We start from the raw sequence: 26,936 nt of genomic DNA, 5'->3' as shown, positions 1-26,936 counted from the left end.
TAAAATACTGTGCTCCCTTAGAGATGTTCACAGATATTTGGATAAAACTAAGAAAGCAGGACTTCCCTGGTGGTGCAGTGGTTAAGAATCCGCCTGCCATTGCAGGGGACACGGGTTCAATACCTGGTCTGGGAGGATCCCACATGCCGCAGAGCAACTAAGCCCGTGCACCACAACTACTGAGCCTGCGCTCCAGAGCCAGCTAGCCACAACTACTGAGTCCACAGGCCACAACTACTGAAGCCCACACGACTAGAACCCGTGCTCCGCAACGAGACAAGCCACCGCAATGAGAAGCCCGTGCACCGCATCAAATAGTCGCCCCAGCTTGCTGCAACCGGAGAAAGCCCGTATGCAGAAACGAAGACGGAATGCAGCCAAAAAAAAGAAAGAAAAAAACTAAGAAAGCTTTTTCTGGAGTCGAATCCACGTTTCTGCCCAGAAAATACTGGGTGCAGAACAATTAGTTCACTGCAGATCATTGTTTGGTTTCAAACGTAAACAACATGCTCAGCTCAGGGCTGAAGTGACCAGAGTGCCCACTTCATCAGACCAGCACTGTAGTTGTATAATTTTGCCCCCACAGAACAGAGATAGAGAACAAAGAAGAAAAGTGAAAGAACAAACCAGCCCTTCCGTTCTACACGTCCTTCTTTCCCATTTTGCCAGTCTGATTTCACTCATAGTGACTCATGGTGAGACAGAGAAACATGTGAATTGCATTCTGATGTGCAAAGGTTAGTAACTACTTAATTTTCAAAACCAGCTCATCCTCCAGAAACACTATAGTTGCCTTTCACTTAGATTGGCTTCTGAACAGCTGCAAAAATTGTCCTTAAAGTCCAGACAACATTCGTAGATTAGACCCTCAAAAGGGGTATTTTAAAGCAGGCTGTATTCGGACTGCCCGGGAAGGCATTGCCACTTCTCTTCAGACAGGGGATGTCCGCCGATTTCTTTCTGTCATTTCGCCTCTGTTTTGCACTCTGCTCCTTGCTCTGTTGCGGGCCCCCAGTTTTCCTGTAACCAACCACTTAGAACCAATCAATAAGTAAAGAAGAGAAGAAACGCCCGCCCGCTCCCAATTTCCTTTGTTTCTCTGCCCACCAACCGCAGAGCCGACCGAGCCAGAGCCGCTGTCATCTTCAAACCAGCTCAGCTGATCGGTTGCCGCCGCCGCCGCCGCCAGATTCCAGAAGCAAAGAACAAGAAGCTGGGAAGCGAGACATGGACGTGAATATCGCTCCGCTCCGCGCCTGGGACGATTTCTTCCCAGGCTCTGACCGCTTCGCCCGGCCGGACTTCAGGGACATTTCCAAATGGAACAACCGCGTGGTGAGCAACCTGCTCTATTATCAGACCAACTACCTGGTGGTGGCTGCCATGATGATTTCCGTTGTGGGGTAAGTGGGGTCCCCTCCCGGGCACTGATCGGGGTCAGCACCGAGTGGGCTCTTGGTGCAAGATCCCGGGATGCGTAAACGCTCTCCAAGACCAGCTCCTGTCCCGATAACTGCAAGCGGCCAAACCAGTGGAAACTTGTTCGCAGGGCGGGGCCGCAGCAATCTGGGGGTCCTTTTTTTTTTTTTTTTTCCGCGCCTCGGGCTGAAGAGTGATGGGGGGTCCCGGGGTGAGGAAATGTTGCCAACCTCAGGCAAGAAAAAAATGACTTCTTTCCCTCTGTGCCCCAATTACGCTTTTGCTGGGGGTGATATTTGTAGCGCCCCAGTCTCTTAAAAATAAGAAGAAAGAGGAAAGTGGCGTAACCTTATGCTGGGGCTGGCTGGGGCGGACGCCGCCCTGGAAGGCTTGGGACGCCGGGGTGTGGATCCGGACTCTGCCTTCTGCGGTGTTAGTGTAGAAGGGGCATCAGAGAGGCGTCTCTCTTTATAGGTTTCTCTGCCTAATGCCTGCCACATTGTACGGGAGAGCTGAGCTTGGGAGCAAAAGGGTGGGTGTAGCCTGGTGGCGCATCTCCCAGTGTGGGGTGAAGTCTGCCATGACTTTAGAAACGGTGTCCTTTTGCTCTTTTTTCTTCCAGGAGTTGCCAGGCATGGTCTCTTTATCTTCACACCCGATCTTAAAATTGTGTCCTCTGTTATATGCGATTTCACACAACACCTGTTCTTCTAGAAAACACTTTTTCTTGTAGTTCACCCTTTAAGAAATGCTTCACTCACTTTTGCAAGATGGGGTGGTGATATTCTAGATCTTGCTGATCCCATGCATCTTTAAAGAAAAAAAGCACCCTCAGACTTTATAAAGAAACCCACTTGCCATTAAAGAAGTGTCTGGCATTTCTATTTGAAAGCAAACACAGAGGGAAAAAGCAAGCTGGCCTGGGAGAAAGGAAAAATCTAAACTTGTAAGGTGTCGGAAAGGGCAAATAGGGTGGTTTCTGTAGTTGGTTTGCTGTTCTTTGGCATATTTATTGAGTCACTTCTCTGTGCCAAGCTTGGGCATACCAAGATCAATCACACATGAATCCTGACCAAAGGGCACGTGACAGTTGTTGAGAAGATGTAGGGCCAAATACCCAGCACAGGGGGGAGAGGGAGAGTTCACAGTTTCTGGGTGTGGCTCAGAATATTTGCCCCCATGCAGAAGTGGACTCTCATTTGTGAGACTGAATAGACAATTACACAGATCCTCATGATGTGTTGCTTAAGGAATTTCCAACTCGGAATGGCTTGGTGTGTGGACAGCATGGGCTCTGAACCGACTCTGAATTATACGGCAGCCAAGTTAAAATTAGTTGGAGTCAGACAGGCCTGGAGCAGCTGCCTTCTGAACCTTCCCCTAGGTTTATGCTTAAGGCTTATTTCTCCGAACAATAAAAAAATTTCTTTAAAACAAAATCACTGGTAAATAGGATTGCCTCTGTTGTTTTGCTTTCTTTTTCTTTTCTCTTTCTTTGTAAAGGCATCTTACCTGGTCGTCTAGCTATGGAGTCATTTTTGTTTGTTTTTTTTTTTTGAGGTACACTCCCCCAAAGCTAGATATAGGGCAAGATTTGACAGAGACCAATCAAATGTACAGAAAAAAAAACAAAAACAAAAACAAAAAAACTTGCTTTTCAAATAGATATACTGCCCAGATCAGACACAAGCTCCAGCAGCCTTGCTACCTTGATGGAATTCATTTTTCACTATGAATGCCCTGACTAAATATAGCTCCTTCATTGTGGTGTCTTAGCCTACTAACTCAGGCAGTTCGGGGTGTTGGCCCTTCCTATTTCCCTTTTCAAATAGGAGATGGGGATTGGCAGTCAAATTTTTGAAAGTGAAAGTGAAAAGTAGCCATTTCATTTTTTTAAAATGTCTTTAGGAGTATAATTGCTTTATAGTGTTGTGTTAGTTTCTGCTGTATAACAAAGTGAATCAGCTAGACGTATACATATATCCCCATATCCCCTCCCTCTTGCGTCTCCCTCCCACCCTCCCTATCCCACCCGCCATTTCATTTTTTAATTAATCTTATCTTTAAAAACTTACAAAAGATACAGGCTAGTAAGTTGTTTTGAAAATTGTGTGCCAAGTGTGGGATTCCCTTTGTACCCCAGTAAAACCTGGTGTGACATCTTCAGCTGTTTCCTATGCATCTACAAATGCACAGCCTGTAGTTCTTTCCAGATTGCACTTTTCTTCCTTTATAATTTAATAATAATAAAAGTTAACATTTATTGAGCGCTCTGTGTGCCAGGTACTTTGCTAAGTAATTTAGCAAATTCCCTCATACAACCCAGTGAGATGAGACATTATTATTGCATTACTATTATTGTTATTATTAGACCTGAGGCTCTGAAAGTTGAAATGACCTGCTCAAAGTCACAACCCCAGACTCTTAATTACTATGCTGTTTTCCTATGAGTCATGAGGTTTGGAATTGTAATATCTTAAAGGTGGAAGAAACCAAATGTCTTCAGGGTCAGGGAGGCTTAGTTGATGCCCGAATGTTTCTCATTCTAAACAACTCTCCTCTTTTGGTGATGTCAGTAGATGGGAGGGTCAGAACAGTGCTGGAGGCTGTTTGACTGGCTTCTCCACTGGCATCTGATATCTGGCATCTCATGATATCTTGGTAGAGCGTGTATGAAAATGTGGCCTGGGTGTTTCCCGGGGAAAGGACTGTGTTGGAAGTGTCTTCTTCAATGGTGCCGTCCCCTTCTGGACAGAAGGGACCGCCAGGTCATTGTTGGAGGGCTCTAGCCTCAAGTCTGAAGACTTCTGAGTTGAAAACTGGCTCGGGTAAGGATAGAGAAAGCCTGCTCATGAAGACTGCAGGAAGGGAGGAGGAGGACCAAGTGGATATTATCCAGCTCCAAAACACCCGGAAGGGCTGCCCAGACCAAGATGGAGATCAAGAGGGATTAGGATAGAGACAGATCTGTGCTTGAGGGCCTGATCAGGCAGGGCCTGGTAATCCATGGTTAGAAGTTTGGTCTTCATCCTAAAAGCATGGTTTCCCAGGCATATGACTTCCACTCAGGAGATCTATTCTGCCTCTTAGATTAAGTCTAAGTCTCTTAGCTAATAGTCCTTGTGGGGGACAGTTGCCATATCTTCTGGCTCTTCACAGAGTAGAAAGTAGTAGTTAGAATTTCAGCACCAGAGCCTGGTTAAGTAAATTTTGAATCCCAACTACCAGTCACTAGCCATGTGACCTTGGGTAGGTCACTTGAACCACGCTTTGCCTCCGGTTCCTCATCTGTAAAATGAGACTAATGATAGTACCTTCATTGTAGGGCTTTTCTGAGGATTATCTGAGTTAATATAGGCAAGTTTCTTAGAAGAGTGTCCGGCTCCTACTTTTTGCTTCACGAAATTTATTTTGGAGTTTTCATTATTATTTGTATCATTGTTGGTGTTATCATTGACTTAAGGAGAAACACAGATAGCATCTGTATCCCAGCAGCTCCATCCACCCAAACACCAGTCCCCAACTTACTCATCTACCCCTGCTTCCCCTACAGGATTTTGCCCCTCACTCCCCACACGTGTGCCCACATCTTGTCTGGTATTGACCCCACAGGCTTTTAATTTGTCTCTTCACTTGTCTTCAATCTGCACTATTGAGTCCTTGAGGCCAGAGACTGTGGGTTTTTAAATGAATGAATTAATTAATCAATCAATTTGACTGCACCAGCTCTTAGCTGCAGCATGAGGGATCTTCGTTGCGGTGTGCGGACTTCTTAGTTGCGGCATGCATGCGGGATCTAGTTCCCTCACCAGGGTTGGAACCCAGGCCCGCTGCACTGGGAGCGCAGTCTTACCACTGGACCACCAGGGAGGTCCCTGTGGGTTTTGTTTGCGATTATTTTTTTCTTTTTCTTGTTGTTGTGGTTAGCATTATTTTTATCCCCTGTATCCCCAAGGCCTACAATACAGCAGATGTTTAGCTGGCAAATGCAAAGAATAAATAAATGAACATAAGGTTTCAACATGATCACGGGGGCAATATTTAACGGAATAAATTATTTTGAAGCACATAGCAGCATGCCAGCACATAACAGCAACATGCTCCTGGAGTGATTCTAACTGGGTCGTTACTGACAGTGCTTACTACGTATTGGTTAGGATTACTATGGTGGAAAAATTCAATTTTAAAAAGCTTAGAATTCAGACTCTTCGCTAATTCATATTGCCCTTGCAAATTTGGTGAAATACCCTTCTGTAGTGTTTCTCCACCTGGGTGCTGCTGACATTGTGGATCGTAGAATTCTTTGCTGTAGGGGGCTGTCCTGTGTATTGTAGGATGTTTAGCACCATCTCTGCTCTCTACTATGTGAAGATTGATAAATCAGTTTTTACTTGTTTTATTAGTAAAACATAATTTGGAACAAAAAAAGTGCCCTCCCCTTCAGTTGTGACATTTATTGTTTGTAGATTTTTTGATGATGGCTATTCTGACCGGTGTGAGGTGATACGTCATTGTAGTTTTGATTTGCATCTCTCTAATGATTAGTGATGTTGAGCATCCTTTCATGTGTTTGTTGGCAATCTGTGTATCTTCTTTGGAGAAATGTCTATTTAGGTCTTCTGCCCATTTTTGGATTGGGTTGTTTGTTTTTTTGTTATTGAGCTGCATGAGCTGCTTGTAAATTTTGGAGATTAATCCTTTGTCAGTTGCTTCATTTGCAAATATTTGCTCCCATCCTGAGGGTTGTCTTTTCATCTTGTTTATGGTTTCCTTTGCTGTGCAAAAGCTTTTAAGCTTCATTAGGTCCCATTTGTTTATTTTTGTTTTTATTTCCATTTCTCTAGGAAGTGGGTCAAAAAGGATCTTGCTGTGATTTATGTCATAGAGTGTTCTGCCTGTGTTTTCCTCTACGAGTTTTCACAGTGTCTGGCCTTACATTTAGGTCTTTGATCCATTTTGAGTTTATTTTTGTGTATGGTGTTAGGGAGTGTTCTAATTTCATTCTTTTACATGTAGCTGTCCAGTTTTCCCAGCACCACTTATGAACAGACTGTCTTTTCTCCATTGTATATTCTTGCCTCCTTTATCGAAGATAAGATGACCATATGTGCGTGGGTTTATCTCTGGGCTTTCTATCCTGTTCCATTGATCTATATTTCTGTTTTTGTGCCAGTACCATGCTGTCTTGATTCTGTAGTCAGTACAGTCTGAAGTAGTATAGTAATATAGTCTGAAGTCTGGGACCCTGATTCCTCCAGCTTTCCTTTCTCAAGATTGCACTGGCTATTTGGGGTCTTTTGTGTTTCCATACAAATTGTGAAATTTTTTGTTCTAATTCTGTGAAAAATGCCATTGGTAGTTTGATAGGGATGGCCTTGAATCTGTAGATTGCTTTGGGTAGTATAGTCATTTTCACAATGTTGATTCTTCCAATCCAAGAACATGGTAGATCTCTCCATCTGTTTGTATCATCTTTAATTCCTTTCATCAGTGTCTTATAGTTTTCTGCATACAGGTCTTTTGTCTCCTTAGGTAGGTTTATTCCTAGGTATTTTATTCTTTTTGTTGCAATGGTAAATGGGAGTGTTTCCTTGATTTCTCTTTCAGATTTTTCATCTCTAGTGTATAGGAATGCAAGAGATTTTTGTGCATTCATTTTGTATCCTGCTACTTTACCAAATTCATTGATTAGCTCTAGTAGTTTTCTGATAGCATCTTTAGGAGTCTCTATGTGTAGTATAATGTCATCTGCAAACAGTGACAGCTTTACTTCTTCTTTTCCAATTTGGATTCCTTTTATTTCTTTTTCTTCTGTGACTGATGTGGCTACAACTCCCAAAACTATGTTGAAGAATACTGGTGAGAGTGGACAACCTTAGAGCTCATCTCTGGAGCTCCCATAGGTTTTGGGTCGTCGTGTTTTCATTGTCATTTGTTTCTAGATATTTTTGGATTTCCTCTTTGATTTCTTCAGTGATGTCTGGTTATTTAGTACTATATTGTTTAGCCTCCATGTGTTTCTATTTTTTACAGATTTTTTCCTGTAATTGATATCTAGTCTCATAGCGCTGTGGTCGGAAAAGATACTTGATATGACTTCAATTTTCTTAAATTTACCAAGCCTTGATTTGTGACCCAAGATATGATCTATCCTGGAGAATGTTCGATGAACACTTGAGAAGAAAGTGTATTCTGTTGTTTCTGGATGGAATGTCCTATAAATATCAATTAAGTCCATTTTGTTTAATGTATCATTTAAAGCTTGTGTTTCCTTATTTATTTTCATTTTGGATGATCTGTCCATTAGTGAAAGTGGGGCGTTAAAGTCCCGTACTATGATTGTGTTACTGTCGATTTCCCCTTTTATGGCTGTTAGCATTTGCCTTATATATCGAGGTGCTCCTATGCTGGATGCATAAATATTTACAACTGTTATATCTTCTTTCTGGATTGATCCTGTGATCATTATGTAGTGTCCTTCTTTGTCTTTTGTAATAGTCTTTATTTTAAAGTCTATTTTCTCTGATATGAGAATTGCTACTCCAGCTTTCTTTCGATTTCCATTTGTGTGGAATATCTTTTTCCATCCCCTCACTTTCAATGTGTATGTTTCCCTAGGTCTGAAGTGGGTCTGTTGTAGACAGCATATATACGGGTCTTGTTTTTGTATCCATTCAGCCAGTCTATGTCTTTTGGTTGGAGCATTTAATCCATTTACATTTAAGGTAGTTATCGATATGTATGTTCCTATTACCATTTTTTTTATTTGATTTGGGTTTGTTATTGTAGGTCTTTTCCTTCTCTTGTGTTTCCTGCCTAGAGGAGTTACTTTAGCATTTGTTGTAAAGCTGCTTTGGTGGTGCTGAATTCTCTTAGGTTTTGCTTATCTATAAATGTTTTAATTTCTCCATCAAATCTGAATGAGATCCTTGCTGAGTAGAGTAATCTTGGTTGTAGGTTTTTCTCCTTCATCACTGTAAATATGTCCTTCCACTCCCTTCTGGCTTGCAGAGTTTCTGCTGAAAGATCAGCTGTTAACCTTATAGGGATTCCCTTGTATGATATTTGTTGTTTTTCCCTTGCTGCTTTTAATATGTTTTCTTTGTATTTAATATTTGATAGTTTGATTAATATATGTCTTGGCATGTTTCTCCTTAGATTTATCCTGTATGGGACTCTCTGTGCTTCCTGGACTTGATTAACTATTTCCTTTCCCATACTAGGGAAGTTTTCAACTATAATCTCTTCAAATATTTTCTCAGTCCCTTTCTTTTTCTCTCCTTCTTCTGGGACCCCTATAATTTGAATGTTGGTGTGTTTAATGTTGTCCTGGAGGTCTTTGAGACTGTCCTCAATTCTTTTCATTCTTTTTTCTTTATCCTGCTCTGCAGTAGTTATTTCCATTATTTTATCTTCCAGGTCATTTATCCATTCTTCTACCTCAGTTATTCTGCTATTCATTCCTTCTAGAGAATTTTTAATTTCATTTATTGTGTTGTTCATCCTGTTTGTTTGCTCTTTAGTTCTTCTAGGTCCTTGTTAAACGTTTCTTTTATTTTCTCCATTCTATTTCCAAGATTTTGGATCATCTTTACTATCATTACTCTGAATTCTTTTTCAGGTAGACTGCCTATTTCCTCATTTATTTGGTCTGGTGGGTTTTTACCTTGCTCCTTCATCTGCTGTGTGTTTCTCTGTCTTCTCATTTTGCTGAACTTACTGTGTTTGGGGTCTCCTTTTCACAGGCTGCATGTTCATAGTTCCCGTTGGTTTTGGTGTGTGCCTCCACTGGGTAATGTTGGTTCAGGGAGTTGTGTAGGCTTCCTGGTGGAGGGCACTGGTGCCTGTGTTCTGGTGGATGACGCTGCATCTTGTCTTTCTGGTGGGCAGGACCGCATCCAGTGTTGTGTTTTTGGGTGTCTGTGACCTTATTATGATTTTAGGCAGCCTCTCTGCTAATGGGTGGGGTTGTGTTTCTGTCTTGCTAGTTGTTTGGCATAGGGTGTCCAGCACTGTAGCTTGCTTGTTGGTGAGTGGAGCTCGGTCTTAGCGTTGAGATGGAGATCTCTGGGAGAGCTTTTGCTGTTTCATATTATGTGGAGCCGGGAGGTCTCTGGTGGAGGAATGTCCTGAACTTGGCTCTCCCACCTCAGAGGCACAGGCCTGACACCCGGCTGGAGCACCAAGAGCCTGTCAGCCACATGGCTCAGAAGAAAAGGGAGGAAAAAATAAAGAAAGAAAAAAATAAAATAACGTTATTAAAATAAAAAAATTTAAAAGTATTAAAAAATTAAAAAGTAATTTAAAAAAGAAACAAAAGAAAAAAAGACAGAAGAGAGCAACCAAACCAAAGAACAAATCCACCAATGATAATAAGCGCTAAAAACTATACAAAAACAAAAACGGACAGGCAGAACCCTAGGACAAATGGTAAAAACAAAGCTATACAGACAAAATCACACAAAGAAGCATACATATACACACTCACAAAATGAGAAAAAGGAAAAAAAAAACAAATATCTATAAATATTTTTTTAAAAAGGAAGAGCGCAACCAAATCAATAAACAAATCTACCAGTGATAATAAACTCTAAATACTAAACTAAGATAAACATAAAACCAGAAAAAATTAGATGCAGAAAGCTAGCCCCAAGTCTACAGTTGCTCCCAAAGTCCACCGCCTCACTTTTGGGATGATACGTTGTCTGTTCAGGTATTCCAGAGACGCAGGGTACATCAAGTTGATTGTGGAGATTTAATCCGCTGCTCCTGAGGCTGCTGGGAGAGATTTCCCTTTCTCTTCTTTGTTCGCACAGCTCCTGGGGTTCAGCTTTGGATCTGGGCCCGCCTCTGCATGTAGGTCGCCTGAGCGCGTCTGTTCCTGCCCAGACAGGACAGGGTTAAAGGAGCAGCTGATTAGGGGGCTCTGGCTCACTCAGGCCGAGGGCAGAGAGGGGTACGGTTGCAGGGCGAGCCTGCGGCGGCAGAGACCAGGGTGACGTTGCACCAGCCTGAGCTGCGCCGTGCGTTCTCCCGGGGAAGTTGTCCCTGGATCGCGGGACCCTGGCAGTGGCGGGCTGCACAGGCTCCCTGGAAGGGAGGTGTGGAGAGTGACCTATGCTCACACACAGGCTTCTTGGTGGCGGCAGTAGCAGCCTTAGCGTCTCATGCCCGTCTCTGGGGTCCACGCTGATAGCTACAGCTCACGCCCGTCTCTGGAGCTCATATAAGCAGTGCTCTGAATACCCTCTCCTCGAGCACCCCAAAACAATGGTCTCTTGCCTCTTAAGCAGGTCCAGACTTTTTCCCAGACTCCCTCCCGGCTAGCTGTGGTGCACTAGCCCCTTCAGGCTGTGTTCATGCAGCCAACCCCAGTCCTCTCCCTGGGATCTGACCTCCGAAGCCCGAGCCTCAGCTCCCAGCACCCCCCGCCCCGGCGGGTGAGCAGACAAGCCTCTTGGGCTGGCGAGTGCTGGTCGGCACCCATCCTTTGTGCAGGAATCTCTCCACTTTGCCCTCCGCACCCCTGTTGCTGCGCTCTCCTCTGTGGCTCCGAAGCTTCCCCCCTCCACCACCCGCAGTCTCCACCCGCGAAGGGGCTTCCTAGCGTGTGGAAACCTTTCCTCCTTCACAGCTCCCTCCCACTGGTGCGGGTCCCGTCCCTATTCTTCCGTCTCTGTTTTTTCTTTTTTCTTTTACCCTACCCAGGCACGTGGGGAGTTTCTTGCCTTTTGGGAGGTCTGAGGTCTTCTGCCAGCGTTCAGTAGGTGTCCTGTAGGAGTTGTTCCACATGTAGATGTATTTCTGATGTATTTGTCGGGAGGAAGGTGATCTCCACATCTTACTCCTCCGCCGTCTTGAAGGTCTCTCCTTAGCTAAAGTATTGATACTTCATCTCCATGTGGCCCATGGAGGTGTTACCACTGGGTGGAAACTAGAGTTACCACTTTTTACTTTTAGTTGCTTGAGATGGTAAGGAGTTTCTTCTATCTGAAAAGAGTATTACTGTAATCTTTTCAAAATGAGTGTGGTCCCAGGACTTCCCTGGTTATCCAGTGGTTAAGAATCCATCTTGCAATGAGGGGGACGCTGGTTTGATCCCTGGTCGGGAGACTAAGATCCCACATGCCACAGGGCAACTAAGCCCACGTGCCACAACTACTGACCCCACATGCCACAAGGAAAGATGCTGCGTGCAACAACTAAGACCTGACACAGCCAAAAAATAAAAATAATTTTTAAAAAAAATGAGTGTGGTCCCATAATATGCTCTAGGCTGGTAGCCATCAGCATCTGGTTTTAAGAAATGGGCAGATTGTTTGCCCCTTTTCCTGCAAAAAGGAAGAAAAACCAAGTTTCTAGCTGGTAGAGGAAGAAAAGAATCAGAGAGCCCTCGGATGGATGGGAATGTATTAAAACCTTTGCAGATGAAATCAATTGCATAAACATGCTGAAACCTAGTGGAAATGTTTCTGAGATTCATCAGCCAATTCTACAATCTTATTCTATTTGTGTTGTTTCATTTGTTCACTCCACAAAGAATATGAGGCACTTACCAATTTCTCAGGCACCGTGCTGGTAGATACAGTGGAGAATGAGACAGCTGTGGTTCCTGCCTTCACCATGTTTATAGAGGCACCAAGAGGATGCTGAACATGTAAGAATTAATTTTTATACAAGTGCACAGAAACATACACATATATAATAAACACACGTCATTTTCAACCTGACTTACCTGATCTCCCCTATACATTATGATGCCAAATCGCAAAACTCTCTGGTGTCAAAATGGGAGAGGCATTGAGTATATGGATGGGGAAAGGATTATTAAATGGAACCATCCTCACCTGCAGCACAGATACCTTCTACTCAGTTGGACAAATATTTACTGAGCACCTGCTACTTGCCAGATACTGTTGATGCTCTGAGGATACCAGCAGGAGTACAAGTCCACCCAGCCATCGCAAATCCTCCCAGAATTAATCTCTTCCTGACCTTCCATGCACTTTTATTTGCACTTGAGGCACGGCACATGGCATGCTGGCACATGTCGTTCTGGGGCGGGTCATGTGTTTCTTCTGAGTACAAAACTTTAAGAGGTCTATCAACACTCAGTGAAATTTTAATCTCAAAATTCTTCCTCAAGTAAGAATTCTTTTGTTAAATCATCTTCTGACACTATGTGTATAACCTTGTTCTTCTCAACATCTCCCCATACACACTTTATTTTTTAAAATATTTCCTGCAGATGGTAGTTTCTATCCCCTTTCCCTATATAAGGATTTACAATGATTCTGGGTAAATGTTCAAGTAAATAGGTGGATTTGGGGTTTCTTTTTTCCCCTTTCTAAGAGGACAAAAGCTCTCAATCACCTTACTAGGGGCAGAGAGCTCTGTACAGGAACTGCAATTCTAAAAGATGAACTGGACCTATACCAAATTCAGCAGCACCACTGGAGACTTTTTATTTTCCTTTTGGACAAATGAATCACTCAGCTTCAGAATACTTATAACATCCTCCCCTGGCTCTTGTAATGAGCTTGGTTTCTTGTTTCAGGGAACACTTCCGTGCCCGTGATCTTAAGAAAAAACCTGTAGGCTGCATCTCCGTTCTGCAAGCATTTACCATAAATAGATAGGATTTCCTGGCCTTTTCTCCCGGGGAGCATTCGCGAAATGGAGACACCTGGAAGACAGAAAGCCCATCTGAAGTGGAAAACTGGGGCTTTGGCTCCTGCTTCTACTACTTTGCTTTGTATCCCACCAGTGAAGTCCTCGTCTGCAGGAAACAAAAAGGAATGCAGAAATTGGGGTTAGTGGTAGGTAAATAGACAGGAACTGCTTGTAGGAAGGGAGTTCATGTGTCACCAGGCTCATTAGCATTTGTCCAAAGCCCTGTCCTCCCTCCACAGTGCTGTAAGAACTTGCCACGTGACAACCATTTAATCAACTCCACTAAAAGCATTCAGAAAGAACAGTTTGTAAACAAATATCTTTCCCCTTGAGTTCTAAAGCATTATTGTGAGATTATTGTGGGTTCCTAATTGTTGAAGGCAGTGATCAATGTACATGAGGGTTCATTATACCATTCTCTCTAACTTTAGAAATTTGCCGTAAAAAAAGTTTAAAAAGGATCTGCTGCAGCCTAATTAGTTCCTTGTATAGTGACTATTTGAAGCTTCATGGCTAGGGGAGGGGTGAGACTCATGGCTTCTAACCCAGGTCCAAGTTGTTGTTTATTAAAAATAAAACCAGGGCTTCCCTGGTGGCGCAGTGGTTGAGAGTCCGCCTGCCGTTGCAGGGGACGCGGGTTCATGCCCCGGTCCGGGAAGACCCCACATGCCGCGGAGTGGCTGGGCCCGTGAGCCATGGCCGCTGAGCCTGCGCGTCCGGAGCCTGTGCTCTGCAACGGGAGAGGCCACAACAGTGAGAGGCCCGCGTACCGCCCCCCCAAAAAAAAATTTTTTTTAATAAATAAATAAATAAATAAAGCCAGCAATGAGCTTGATAAATACAAAAGAAAACACGGAGGTTCATATGTCTTAGAATGGATACTTTTTACATGCCACCTGCTACCAAGACAGTGGATCATTTGGATATGATTAGTTTGATGGGACCAATACACACGGTGTGATAAGTATTCAGTACACAGCGAGTACACAATAAATACTATGAGCTGAGCCGATTCAGTTGGTTAGGAAAATCTCAAGGTTAGGTTACTTTAACCTTTCTGCGACAAAAGAGTCTGACCCCTGCCCCACCTTAACTGCCTGTGATCATTAGGTCCAGGAGACACTGATCACATTTACTCAAAACTGATTTGTACATTTCCATTTATCCTTTATAGTCAAAGATAGTTCTTGCCAGGAAGGAAGCCGCCAGGAAGGAAGCCGTGTTGGGAAACCAAAATAACCACAGAAGACGGGCTGGGATTATCTGAGGAATCCAAGAGCAAGAGGGCCTGTATAGACAGGTCTGCAGGCGGATGAATCTCTCTCTGTCCCACCCACTCTCCCTCCTGGCCCCCAGCCAGCACTAGTGACAGAACTTACAAAGATTCCTCCTTCCAGAGCGCCCAAGGGCCCTGTGATTTCATCTGATTATCTCCTATGTTTGCATAGGAGTTTTTCTTACTTTCGGTTTTTGTTTTGTTCCTTTCATCACAACTCTGTGAAGGTACAAAGACGGGGACCATTTCTACAGTAATACTTAGTGTACGGTGAGAATCATCGCGATTTGTCCAAGATAAATCTCTTGTCACTTAATTCGTGGCCATAGAAAGTTGCTGAGCTTACTTTAAATAACATGAAAATGTGCTAGATTCTTACTTCCCCTTTTTCTTTCTTTCTACAAATTTGTACTGAACTCCTGCTCTGTGCCAGCCACTGTGCCAAGTGCTGGGGAGAAAATGTCACGGTCCCTGCCCTCATAGCACTTAGTCTCTAATGGGAGTCAGAGACATTGATCCAATATTCATTCAAATAGATATCAAACTGCCACTGGGTTCAGAGCCATGAAGAAGAGGCGGACGGTGCCAGGATGTGGTCAGAGAGGCTGAGAAAAAGCTGATTAAGCTGAGATTCGAAGAAGATAGGAGTGAATCAGGCAGAAAGAACGGCTTGTGCTCGGGCCTGTGATGGCCAGGGGCAGGGTAAGTTCTAGAGACAGATAGGAATGCCAGCAGATGGCGTGCAGGATCAGGAGGCGGTGGTATGAGAAAGCTGACAGGCAGAGATGCTGTACCCCTTAGCCATCCCTTATACTGATGATTAAAATTGTCCCTTCGTCCTGGGAGATGCAGCTTAAGCCAAATTGCAGGCTTGGTGGGTGAAGTGTGACCTGAATTTCCGGCCCCATTTACGCCCTCAGCTCAGCCCCATTGTCCCAGGTACAAACTACATACCCTGGCTGCAGAGGCAAGAAGGGGCCAGACCCTGAGGGGCCTTGTAGAATGTGGAAAGAATCCTGTTTTGATCCTAAGAGTGATGAGAAGCAAGAAAACGGATGGGTGGATTCATATTGGCAGTGACCCCTCTGGTTGTTTAAGAACCTCAGAAAAACATCACCAATTTAGAGAAGTGCACTGTGAGTAAACTGTTCCCCCCTTTCTTGGTGAGTCAGGCTTCCTCAGGAACCAAACTGCCAAAATAGCTTTTTTGGGTTAGAAAATTGGAACTCAGTGCAAAGCTACTTCTGCTGCTCAGAAAACATTTCACCACCTCTTTGGCTCTTGTTGGCATCACAGCATGGCAGGCATTACCAAACGTGCACTTGAGTCGATCTGAAGATCTCTGTTTGGGTAAACTTTTATCACCAGCACTGCAATTGGTGGCCTTGGGGCAAATTTATTAACTTATCTATTCCTTACCTTGCTTCTGTGTAGAATGAGGTGTGTTTCCAAGATCCATCCTAGCTCTAAAATTCTGCGGTTGGCCAAGATTTTTTTTTTTTTTTTTTTTTAGCAACTTGTGCTGAAATTATAGCTATAGCTAGCTGAGTCATGTTGGCAAGTTTAGGACTTGTGTCCACAGCTGCTCATAGCTGCCTTCCTTTAGAGAGAAAGGAGAATGCTCATGGATTTCCCAGAATGATCCTTAGCTGCTTACCCCAACTGGAAGGATAGGGTTCTAAAATGGTTGAGGGGGGAGATCTCTGAAGCTGGTTAACAACACAGAATGGGTTATATTATGAATTGCTGTCACAATTACATCAACTGGCACTGTTTTTCTCCCCCTGGATCCATTTGACTATGTTTCTTCACTGCCCTGGGCCTCAGTTTATGCATCTGTTTAATGGGACTGGGATGATTCCTCTTTGACGAGTCTGCTACAGGATTCTGTGATGGGATTCTAAACCTTTATACAACTGTCAGTGATTCCACCAGAATTTTTAACTATTACATTTATCTATCAACTTTTTAATTGGATAGGATACATATGTATGTAAGTATATATTTTTAACTCACAATAGAAAAACATTGTTTTTGATTTGTAAAACTAGGTCCTATTTTCAACAGATAGAAAATCACGATCTCGCTCTCTTTTCTCTCCCTCTCTCCTTTGCTCCCCTCTATCTTCCTTCCTCCCTTCCTCCCTCTCTCTCATTCACAGACTACCAAAAAATGAAATGGCACCCATCGAGCCCAATGGCAATTGTCCACATGAAAGCTGGGGTGGCACATTTATGGAAGTTTTGTCCTAAAGGTCCCTGGGCTTCATTGTGACTGACGTCACTAAGAACCCAACAGCTTTACTCATCTCAGTCAAGAACTGGTTCCCAAACTCCTGCACTCACTGGAAAATGAAATTAATCTCTGGAGGGTGGTCTCTTTTATTTTGCTCCAAAATAGAGGGAGGTGCCTGGGCAGTGGGAGTAGTGTGCATTTTACCCTTTCTTAGAATGGAATTGCCCTTAAGCGGAGTAAGGAAGAAAATCATTTCTGCTCCAAGTAACTTTGTTCATTTTTTCCAGCTTGGAACTTTGGTTTAATTACAGATCATGGCTGGGCATGTGGTAAGCTAAAACCACTTCTGTTCTTTTCCCTTGAACATGAGCAACAGGAACAGGTGAAAAGCAAATTTGGAATTGCTTGAGTCAGGCCTGGATTTTTCATTGTTCTTTGTCCTGGGCTTTATTTAGACATTCAGCCTAGGTATCTACCTCACTTATCCCGAGAAAAATAGAAACAGCTTGGCATACATTTTATTATATGCTACACCTCGTGAATTATTGTTTTAACAGATATTCTAGGAAGAACTGAGCCGGAGACCTTTGACACTTTGCCACCCACCAGCCATCTCCTATTTGCAGCTTATGCAAAGGAGTTTCCTAAACTTGAACCCTCTGCTGTGCTTCTTTGAGTTAATGTTGATTTTGTCAACATCAAGGCTGTGTAAAAGGGTTTGTCTCCTCCACGCACCTTTCCCCCATTTCTTTTTAAATATCAATTTTTTTTAATTTTCAAGTAATACATGGCTACTGAAAAAATAGGAAAATAGAAATAAGCAAATGGGAATACATTACCCATGATCCTATTACCCAGTATAACTACCGGAGTCTTTTGGTATCATTTCTCTCGGAATCTTTTTGGTGCTAGAATTGAAATTTATTAATCGGTGAGAGTTTCTGAGCCTCTCTACCCACTCTCCCTACCACTTGGTAAAGAGGATTTCGTTTTGGCCCTGTCCAAGTCTTCCCTTCCCCAGACCTATAAGGAAATTTTTGTCTTTCCCAAACCAATTCCAGGGTCAAAGCTGGAGACAGGGTATAAGCCAGATAAAACTGTGAAAAAGAAAAGAAAAAAGAACAAAGAGATGAAGAGACCTAAATAATAAAAAACTGAGGGAGGAGGACAGATAGACTAGCCCGTGTGCTGGATGGTGGGAAAGCTTGTGGGGCGGGTGGTGGATTGGTTACAAGAGGATCTAGAGAATGGGCAGGAAACCAAGGTTTGGATGGGAGAAGGAAGAGCTTGGCTGTGCATATGAATTGAAATTGCATTAATGTTATTGGAGAGATGAGGCAAAGTAAGATTGGACTGTTGGAGTTGGCCTGTCCCAAGCCGGCGTTGTGGGGCTGAGGAGCAGTTACTTTTATATCTTTTTTTTTTTTTTGAATTAACCATCCCATAGTCTTTTTTTTCTTTTCTTTTTCTTTTAAAGATCAGTTTTTTTTATTTTATTTTTTTAAATTTATTTTTTATTTAATTTATTTTTTAATTTATTTTTATTGGCTGTATCGGGTCTTAGCTGTGGCACGCAGGATCTTTTCATTGCAGCGCGTGGGCTCTGTAGCTTGCAGCGTGCAGGCTCTCTCGTTGAGGTGAGCGGGCTCAGTAGTTGCGGTATGCGGGCTTAGTTGCCCCGCCACATGTGGGATCCTAGTTCCCTGACCAGGGCTCGAACCCGTGTCCCCTGCATTGCAAGACGGATTCTTAACCACTGGACCACCAGGGAGATCCCCTTTTACGTCTTTATATTTCATTTTTTATATGTTCATTTTATTTCTGATTACAAAATAATTCACGAATTGCAAAAATTTCTACTTCTGAGTTATATAATGTAGGTGCTAAATCCACCTACCAGAGAAAATTGTTGCTTTTACCCAATCAATATATTATTGTCTTCCCACATTATTAAGTATACTTTGACTTTTTGAAGACAGTTGTATATGCCACCATTTAGTAAACTGTTGGCCACATAGGTTGTTTCTAAAGGTTATAAATCATAAATACCACTTGTGTGACTACTGTTACAATTCAGTCTTTGCATTTTTATTCACTTCCTTAGACTAGTCTAAAGAGGAGATTTTTGCCTTGAAGGGTATAAGTATTTGCAAGAGTTCTGAATGAAATAAGCAACTTATTATTGTAGGGGTTAATTTTAAGTTACGTGCTACTACTTTTACCACTGTTTAACTCCATGCATTTTGGTAAAAATTTTTTACTTTTTCAAAGAAGTTTGACATAACTTATGTCCCTGATTTCACCCATTAAGATATGCAATACTTTCACTCCTATTTGAAACTATTTAAAATAGCTTTTGTGTTTCAGGAGGCAGAATCAGAGCTAAAATTTAAAGGCATTTTTTTAAAAAGAATCTTAATTGTCCTAAACATGCATCCCAATATGAATATGACTCCTTCATCTGTTCTATTTCAGAGGAAGTAAGCTCTGGGCATCACTTTTCATTATCCTGTCTTCCAAATCAGTGATGTTAATATTCAGAGCATGATGATAACACACTGACCCTCCTTGTCCTTCCCAAGCAAAATGCTCATTAGCCTCTTAGAAGGGTAAAAAGTTAGTAATTCATCATACTTGCTGACCACAAATGTCTTGTTAAGGATTCTGTACACACAGTGGGGTGGGAGGGTTGGGCTGAGTGGGGCTACAATGCCCAGTCATTCTCACTTATGAAATACTTGATCTAAATTTCCTCTTTATAATGTGTTTCCCCCATTATCAATAGTAGAGTAACCTTTGCTTCATGTAACAATGAAACTGGAGGTTCTATGCTTGTTAATCTCAGTTGATGACCCATCTCCTAATGATACTCTGGGCCTTTTAAAGAATTATAATGGCCTCTCTATGCCAGGAGTCATAAACCCAAATGCCTCCATGGGCCAGGCACCTTATGTAAGAGAGCAGTGCAGGGCAGCTATTAGAAAAACAATATTAATGGCAGCTCACTGGGGGCCTCTGTGTCAGAGATGCCATAGATATTGGGGATGGGGGGTGAGGGCTGAGGCTAAATGGAGAGCATTTATTCTATCTAAATGAGAAGGCACTCCAGCCAGTGGCTGACATGGGAAACTGGGCCCAGTTTTGTGAGATTTTCTTGTTTCCAGGAGAAGCAAGAAATCCCAAGATTTATGGATTTAAAAAAAAAAAACACATTGGGATTCAAGTAAAAGTTTGAAAAATTATTGCACAGTCCAAACACAAGTGTGACTGCAGACTGGATCGGGCTCATGGAGCCCACTGTGTGACCTGTACTCCACATTCATCTAGCATGGCAGCTTCTAGGAGGATTTAAATAAGCCCTTGGAGCTCAGAAAATACAATCAACGTGTACTAGAGCCCAGAATGTATAAAAGCTAAAGACAGCCCATCCAAGAGAGGGGCTCTAGTCTTTTAAAATGCTGGGCCTCTATTGAGACGGGCTGTTTGGTGGGAGTCACACTGCCTCGGTGTGAATCTTTGCTCCACCATTTTCTAACCTCTGTGCCTAAGTTTTTTCCTTTGAGAAGTAAATTGATAGCATCTACCTCATCAAGATACGATTAAATGAGACAACTTACATAAAAGGCTTAAGTAAGTACTTCGTTGTTACTCTTCCTCCTCTTCCTCATCTTCTTCCTCCTGACCTGGGCTCCCTCTTTTTTCATATCCCAGGTTCCTGAGCCCCTTCAACATGATTCTTGGAGGCATCGTGGTGGTGCTGGTGTTCACGGGCTTTGTGTGGGCAGCCCAGAATAAAGACATCCTCCGCCGGATGAAGAAGCAGTACCCCACAACGTTTGTCATGGTGGTCATGCTAGCCAGCTACTTCCTCATATCCATGTTTGGGGGAGTCATGGTCTTTGTGTTTGGTATCACTTTTCCTTTGCTGTGTAAGTGAACCTGGGTCTTCCTTTCCTTATATCATAAAGAAAGGTAGGCGCGATCGTTCAGTGGGAAGAACCTAACCTGTTTCTGAGGTGTGTTGGCAGGTCTACAAAATTATCAGAATTTTCTGAAACAGCAGATCAAGGCCTAATAGTCCATTAATTGCACAACTACAGTAAACAAAACAAATACGGATCGCAAGTCATACAGCAGGAAAGTGGTATAGCCTGCACTGGAATCCAGATTTTTCTGATATCTGTTCTCAGTCATTCAATGCCAGGCATCCTGTGGTGACAGAGAAATGGATGTTTACTCTCTACTTACTCAGAAGATCATAATTAGTGTTGAAAGTTTTTAAGTTGGCCCAGAATATAGATACCAAGTACTCCAATTCTGGTGAAGAGAAATAGACATTTTCTAAAGTCTACATGCATTGTTTACCGACATTCCCAAGCACTTGAAGCCTGAAATAGAGAACAGATAAAATTCCAGTCTCATCAAGAGAAATCCGATTAAAATTATAGTGTATTAAGTGACAGGAATATCCCTTTAACTTTTAATAGCATTTCACGTGTGCCGCTATACCATTAAATAAAATCAATTGCTTGTTTAAGGTTTGTTAGATTAAGCCCAGAATATTTATATGTGAATCTCATACCTTACTGGATAAAATAATTGAATCAGTAAATTCAGACTTTTTGAAATGCTCTTCAGGTTTTCTTTATGTGCTACAGGCTTAGTATTTCAGTGATTCTGCTTAAATGCACAGCTTGTAAAACACAAGCCACGGTAATGAAATGTATCAGAAGTCAAGAGTCAAGGGTCCAGGTTTCTATTCCTAGGCCTGCTGGAAACCAGCCATGTGATCTGGACCAGTGATCCTCTATGGGCTGTAGTTCACTCGTCTATAACAGAAGGAAATGAGACAATATCAGTGATTCCCAAACTTTGATGATTGTGAGGATCATCCAGGATGATTTTTAAAAATATAAATTTGCCAGCTACATCCCTTGGAGATCTTGATTCTTTGGGTCCACAGCGGTGCCCACAGAACCTGTATTTTTAGAAAGCTTCTCAAGTGTTTCTAATGGCCACTCTAGATTAGGAGCCTCCAGAGAGAACACACATCAGTGCCTCTCAAAATGAAGGTCCAAAATCGCCTACGTCAGAAGCATCCACAATGATTACTGAAATGTTACATTCTGGCATCCTACCTCAGTCTTAACAGTCTGAATTTTAGGTGGTGAAGACTGGGAATTTGCCTACTTAACCGTCTCTCCAGGTGATTTGTATGCACACAGAAGTTTGAAAACTGCTGGTGCAGACCACCCAGTGTGTCTGTTTAAAATACAGACCCCCAGGACCATCCGTTTAAGATTCTGGTTCAGAAGGTCCAGGAGAGAGGCCAGAGAATCTTTATAAACAAACTCAGGTAATTCTTAATATTCAGGCAAATCTGGGGAACACCAGGTTACATAAGGCCCATAAAACCCTTAGCTTTTTATCTAGACATCTATATCCAACACTATGGAAAACTGCCCCATAGGAGACATTTCCTAAGAGGACTTCACCTGCATGCCTCCTGCAGGGACAAAATACAGGTAATCCCTGAACTGAGCATGAGCTCTTTTCTGGAAAGCTTAGTGTTCAGTTGCTTTTTAGTGAAGTTGGAATCGCATGGATTCACTTGGAATTTCAGGGCATTTAAGTAGCATCTGAAAGGTAATGATATCCATGAGTGAAGGGAAGAGAGTGGCAGCCAGATTATGGTCCTTCCTGCTGGACACAACATTTTCCTGCACACATAAAGAATACTTTATATAAAGTCCAAGGATCCATGTGGGGACTTGGGTCAATGAGAGAACCAGACTGGACTGTAGCTAACAGAGAAAGTTTTTGCTACAAGTGTGAAGGGAAACAGAGAACCATTGCTTTGATGCTAACCACGTTTCACTTCCCTGTAGTGATGTTTATCCACGCATCGCTGAGACTCCGGAACCTCAAGAACAAACTGGAGAATAAAATGGAGGGAATCGGTCTGAAGAGGACGCCCATGGGCATTGTCCTGGATGCCCTAGAACAGCAGGAAGAAAACATCAGCAAGTTCACTGACTATATCAGTAAAGTGAAGGAGTAAATAGAGCTGACCTGCCGATAGGGTTGCAGCAGAAATCGAGTTGCAGTTTGTCCTTGTCCAGACCTACTTTCCGTTTGTGTTTTTGAAATACGAGGTGCACAAACCATCCAGCTATCCATGGCAGCACGCACGGAGAGGCCACCCTGTTCTCATCTCTGCTGTTACAGAGAAAAGGCCTCATACTGAAAGAAACCACCCTCCTATTATGTCTGAAGTTTCAAGTGTGTTTATGAAAGCTGATAGGAAATGGGTCGCACTTATTTCTTAAGGGGAATAAAAGAAAAGAGCTATGGACTGTACAGCAACAATATGGTTGTCTTGTAGGAAAAAAGTAATTGTAAAGGATCAAGGCAATATGAGTAAATGAAAAGACTACTGAAGGAGATGATATCATGCATTAGCCTGTTTTAATCCCCCTCAGCATCCTTCAAAAATATTCCTTCCTTAGGATTATAATATGTGGGGTATAAAGTAGTTTTTATTATTCTTTAAAATCAAAGATGATCTCGATCACTTTGCCTCCTGTTTGATGTGCAGTGGATAAACCAGTTGTTTCTATTTTGTTTATAACTATAAAGCTAGCTGTTTAGGAGAATATTTTGTCAACCTTTTGTAAATTTTTGAAGTGCTAGTAATATGTTCTCACTAGAAGGCATTTGTTGCAAACTAAATATCATCTTCTTTAAGGAGGTTACAGCTCTGTAACCTGTATTATTCTTGACAGTCTTGTTAAAAAACAAACAAAAAAATCAGAATAAAACTTGAGTTTCTATTGCACAGTTTTTGTTGTTATAATGACAAAAAGGTGTCCAAGATAATGTTTCCCTTTTTTCTTCACTGTTTAGTTTTTAACTGGAACATTTAGAAAGAAGGAAATGAACGTGCATTTTACTAATTCCTTAGGGGCAGAAAGAGGATAATAATAGCTGATCTTTTGAAATCTGAAAAGCATCTTTAGATGACCAAGCAAAAAGACCTTCAAAAATGGGAGTGATCATCAGCTTCTGCAGTTCATAAAAATATTAGATAGCACTTGGTACAATTATATGTTTTTATAGCTAGACATTAGAATTAAGATAGCATGAGTTTATATTTTCTTTCTTCCTTTCACTTTCCATGTATTTAGAAATAGATGATACAACATGTTTTCCTTGCCAATTGAGTGATTTCATAGATGAATAGAAAATATTTAGCTTTCCCTAGCATGGAATTAGGAAGACGTTTGGAGCAGTACTTATTGAAGAGACCCTGCATATCCTAGAATAAGAAGCAATGCATATGCCGCTCCTGCTTTTTTCTTGCATTTTAATTTCTTAGCCAACCTGTAGCCTTTCTCTCTAGCAAAGCGATATCACCATGACTTCACATACATGGCCTGGAATTTGTACCCACAGCCAAATATGAATAAAATTTATCAAAGATTTTTTTTGGGGGGGTGAGATTTTATTTACTGTACATCTGAGTTAAATGTCTGAGAAACTCAGTGACAGCCCTATAAGCATGCAAATATTCTCTCTGCGGCAAAAAACAGCTTGTGTTTCAAATACTGTTAATAAAACTTTAATACTTTATTAATTTCCAGCCAGAATAAAACCGAATACTAATGGAATCCTTTTTTAAACCTGACATGGGCTTATACTTATTTTAGACGCATTTTCTACATGGTGAAATCTGTGGACTAAATGCAGTAAATTTGGAGAAAGTGATGACGTGAATGAAAAAAACATACTCATTACAATTACTAATGGTTGGTGGTCAGAATATAATAGAAAACTCTAGCATGGAAATGCTATAAATTATTTACTTTAAAAACAAGTTAAAATTTTCAGTTAAGATTTTTAGGGTGGGAGTGGGTGAATAGAAAAAAAGCATAATATGAATGGCTTCACCTGTTTCTTGACAAAACCTGTGTAATGAGGCAGTAAACTTGAATCTGGATCATCTTTTCTTTTTGCACATCTAAAAGTAACGTCCTCTTTCAGGAGTATTCACACTTTCTGAAATTCCTGGCTTATTTATTAATACTGTTGCTGTATAAGCAAACACATAAGAGCTTCCAGAACTTCAACCACTGATACACATTAAGCTTAAACATGTTCAGAGTGCTTTGTCCCATCAGAGTTTAGCACCTTAAACGCAGAATATGCTAGGCACTTTAAAAGTTTTATTTATCGCAGCGTTTTTTAAACCATCTGGCTTTGTATGCAAGGATGCTTTATAGAAATGGTAAAGTAAGAGAAAACAAAACTCTCAGCCTTGGGGCATTCTAAAATTAGTTACTTGATTGAAAATTATAACTATTTAAATTTGGATACTTTTGTACCCACTGAATTATCTTTAAAAAATGGAAACACCATATTTCTTTCCCATGGCTTGTCCTTCAAAATAATATATTGTTTGTCCCCATTAAGTCCATTCTCTCCTAGCCTGTTTTGCCTGTGATGTACCACCTATGATTATATAAAAAGAGAAAGAAGGCAGGTGCCAATTATTTGCTCAGGTGATGAAGACAGAAAAAGCAACAAAGTGTGATTTCCTGATTTCTAAGGTTCATGCCACTTCAGTACAAAATTTCAGATTCTGTGCACCTAAAGACTTGAATGGATAATTATGGGCTCTAGGAACTTGGAAAAAGAAAGGACACTGGGGATGGAATTGTCTGGAAGATTTTTGTGGAGTCTCTCAGGATACTCCATAGGAGGGTCAATGAAAGCAAAAGCATGAGAATGTTTTATCAAGAATAGTATAGGGGCTTCCCTAGTGGCGCAGTGGTTGAGAATCCGCCTGCCAATGTTGGGGACATGGGTTCGAGCCCTGGTCTGGGAGGATCCCACATGCCGCGGAGCAACTGGGCCCATGAGCCACAACTACTGAGCCTGCGCATCTGGAGCCTGTGCTCCGCAACAAGAGAGGCCGCGATAGTGAGAGGCCCATGCACCGCGATGAAGAGTGGTGCCCGCTTGCTGCAACTAGAGAAAGCCCTTGCACAGAAACGAAGACCCAACACAGCCAAAATAAATAAATTAATTTTTAAAAAAGAATAGTATATATACAACATTGTAAATCAACTATACTTCAATAAAATTAAAAAACAAAACAAAGGTGAAAGAATAGTATAAAGAATCTGTGGCAGATAAGACTGAATTACTAAATTGAAAACAGGCAATGGAGGGCCTTGAATGATAGATAAGGAATTCAAGGTTAATCCTATAGCAAGTTTCCTTACATTTTTTATTTTTTATTTTTTATTTATTTATTTTTTTAAATTATTTATTTATTTATTTATTTATTCATGGCTGTGTTGGCTCTTCGTTTCTGTGTGGGGGCTTTCTCTAGTTGCGGCAAGTGGGGGCCACTCCTCATCGCGGTGCGCAGGCCTGTCACTATCGCGGCCTCTCGTTGCGGAGCACAGGCTCCAGACGCGCAGGCTCAGTATTTGTGGCTCACGGGGCTAGTTGCTCCGCGGCATGTGGGATCTTCCCAGACCAGGGCTCGAACCCGTGTCCCCTGCATCGGCAGGCAGATTCTCAACCACTGCGCCACCAGGGAAGCCCCCTTACATTTTTTAGAAGAACAAGATCAAGATCATTCACAGACTAAACTTAAAAATATATCTAGGTGTGTATATATATATATACATACTTAGCTAAAACCAAAAGCTTCTCAGTAAATATATTATTCATAATTTCTTTCTTTTTCTTTCTTTCTTTTTTTTTTTTTTTAACAAAACTAGCATGCTGTCTCCCATTGTCTCTATATGTGTGGAAACAGGGAAGTTTTTATATATAAGCAGCATTTGTTTTCCCTGTTAGTTTTTCTGGAAACACTGTTTTCTCCACGTCCCATGGCTTAAGCGTTCTGCTCTTCACAGGCACCCCTATCAGAAGTATATCCCAACACACAGGAAAATGGCCAAGAGAGAAAGCTAGGCAGGGTTGGAAACCGGAAATCGCAACTGATTCTCCAGAGAAGAGGAGGCAATTAACATTTCTCCCATTTCAAAGCATCTGGAGGGCCTGGAGTTCAATTCACCCTTCACATTTCCACAGAGTGAAACATATTCTGTTCCCTTTAAGATACTGTGTGATGAATTACAGCAGAACAGACGGAAGGAGAAAAAAATGGGAATATAATAGTTAACACCGCTATAGTATTTATTGTTATTTACCAGAAGAAAGCAATAATAAAGCAAATGTTTACGAAAAAATTAACTTCTGCTAGAAGACTCAGTTTCACCTAAGTCACTCCAACTGATTGGAAGTAGAAAATCTT

The 26,936-nt window shown here is 41.9% G+C and overlaps 1 protein-coding gene across 1 annotated transcript; it reads left to right on the top strand.

Annotated features, from left to right (window-relative positions):
• The first annotated feature begins 937 nt into the window (after positions 1-937).
• Positions 938-24,290, top strand: ARL6IP5 (ARF like GTPase 6 interacting protein 5). Its single transcript, XM_082639424.1, has 3 exons — positions 938-1,403; positions 20,315-20,532; positions 22,492-24,290. Exons 1-3 carry the CDS (start codon positions 1,228-1,230, stop codon positions 22,662-22,664), a joined length of 567 nt encoding a protein of 188 aa, XP_082495550.1. The 5' UTR covers positions 938-1,227; the 3' UTR covers positions 22,665-24,290.
• Positions 24,291-26,936: the final 2,646 nt, after the last annotated feature.

This window comes from Mesoplodon mirus (genome assembly GCF_964341445.2).
Source record: "Mesoplodon mirus genome assembly, chromosome: 12".
Classification (NCBI taxonomy): Eukaryota; Metazoa; Chordata; class Mammalia; order Artiodactyla; family Ziphiidae; genus Mesoplodon; species Mesoplodon mirus.
This window is presented reverse-complemented; position numbering and strand designations above follow the sequence as displayed.

Bases quoted from the DNA above. Each gene is read 5' to 3' on its own strand.
- ARL6IP5 (XM_082639424.1), top strand. From the start codon at position 1,228: ATGGACGTGAATATCGCTCCGCTCCGCGCCTGGGACGATTTCTTCCCA. The intron at 1,404-20,314 runs GTAAGTGGGGTC...TTCATATCCCAG, and splicing joins ATGATGATTTCCGTTGTGGG to GTTCCTGAGCCCCTTCAACA. The intron at 20,533-22,491 runs GTAAGTGAACCT...ACTTCCCTGTAG, and splicing joins TATCACTTTTCCTTTGCTGT to TGATGTTTATCCACGCATCG.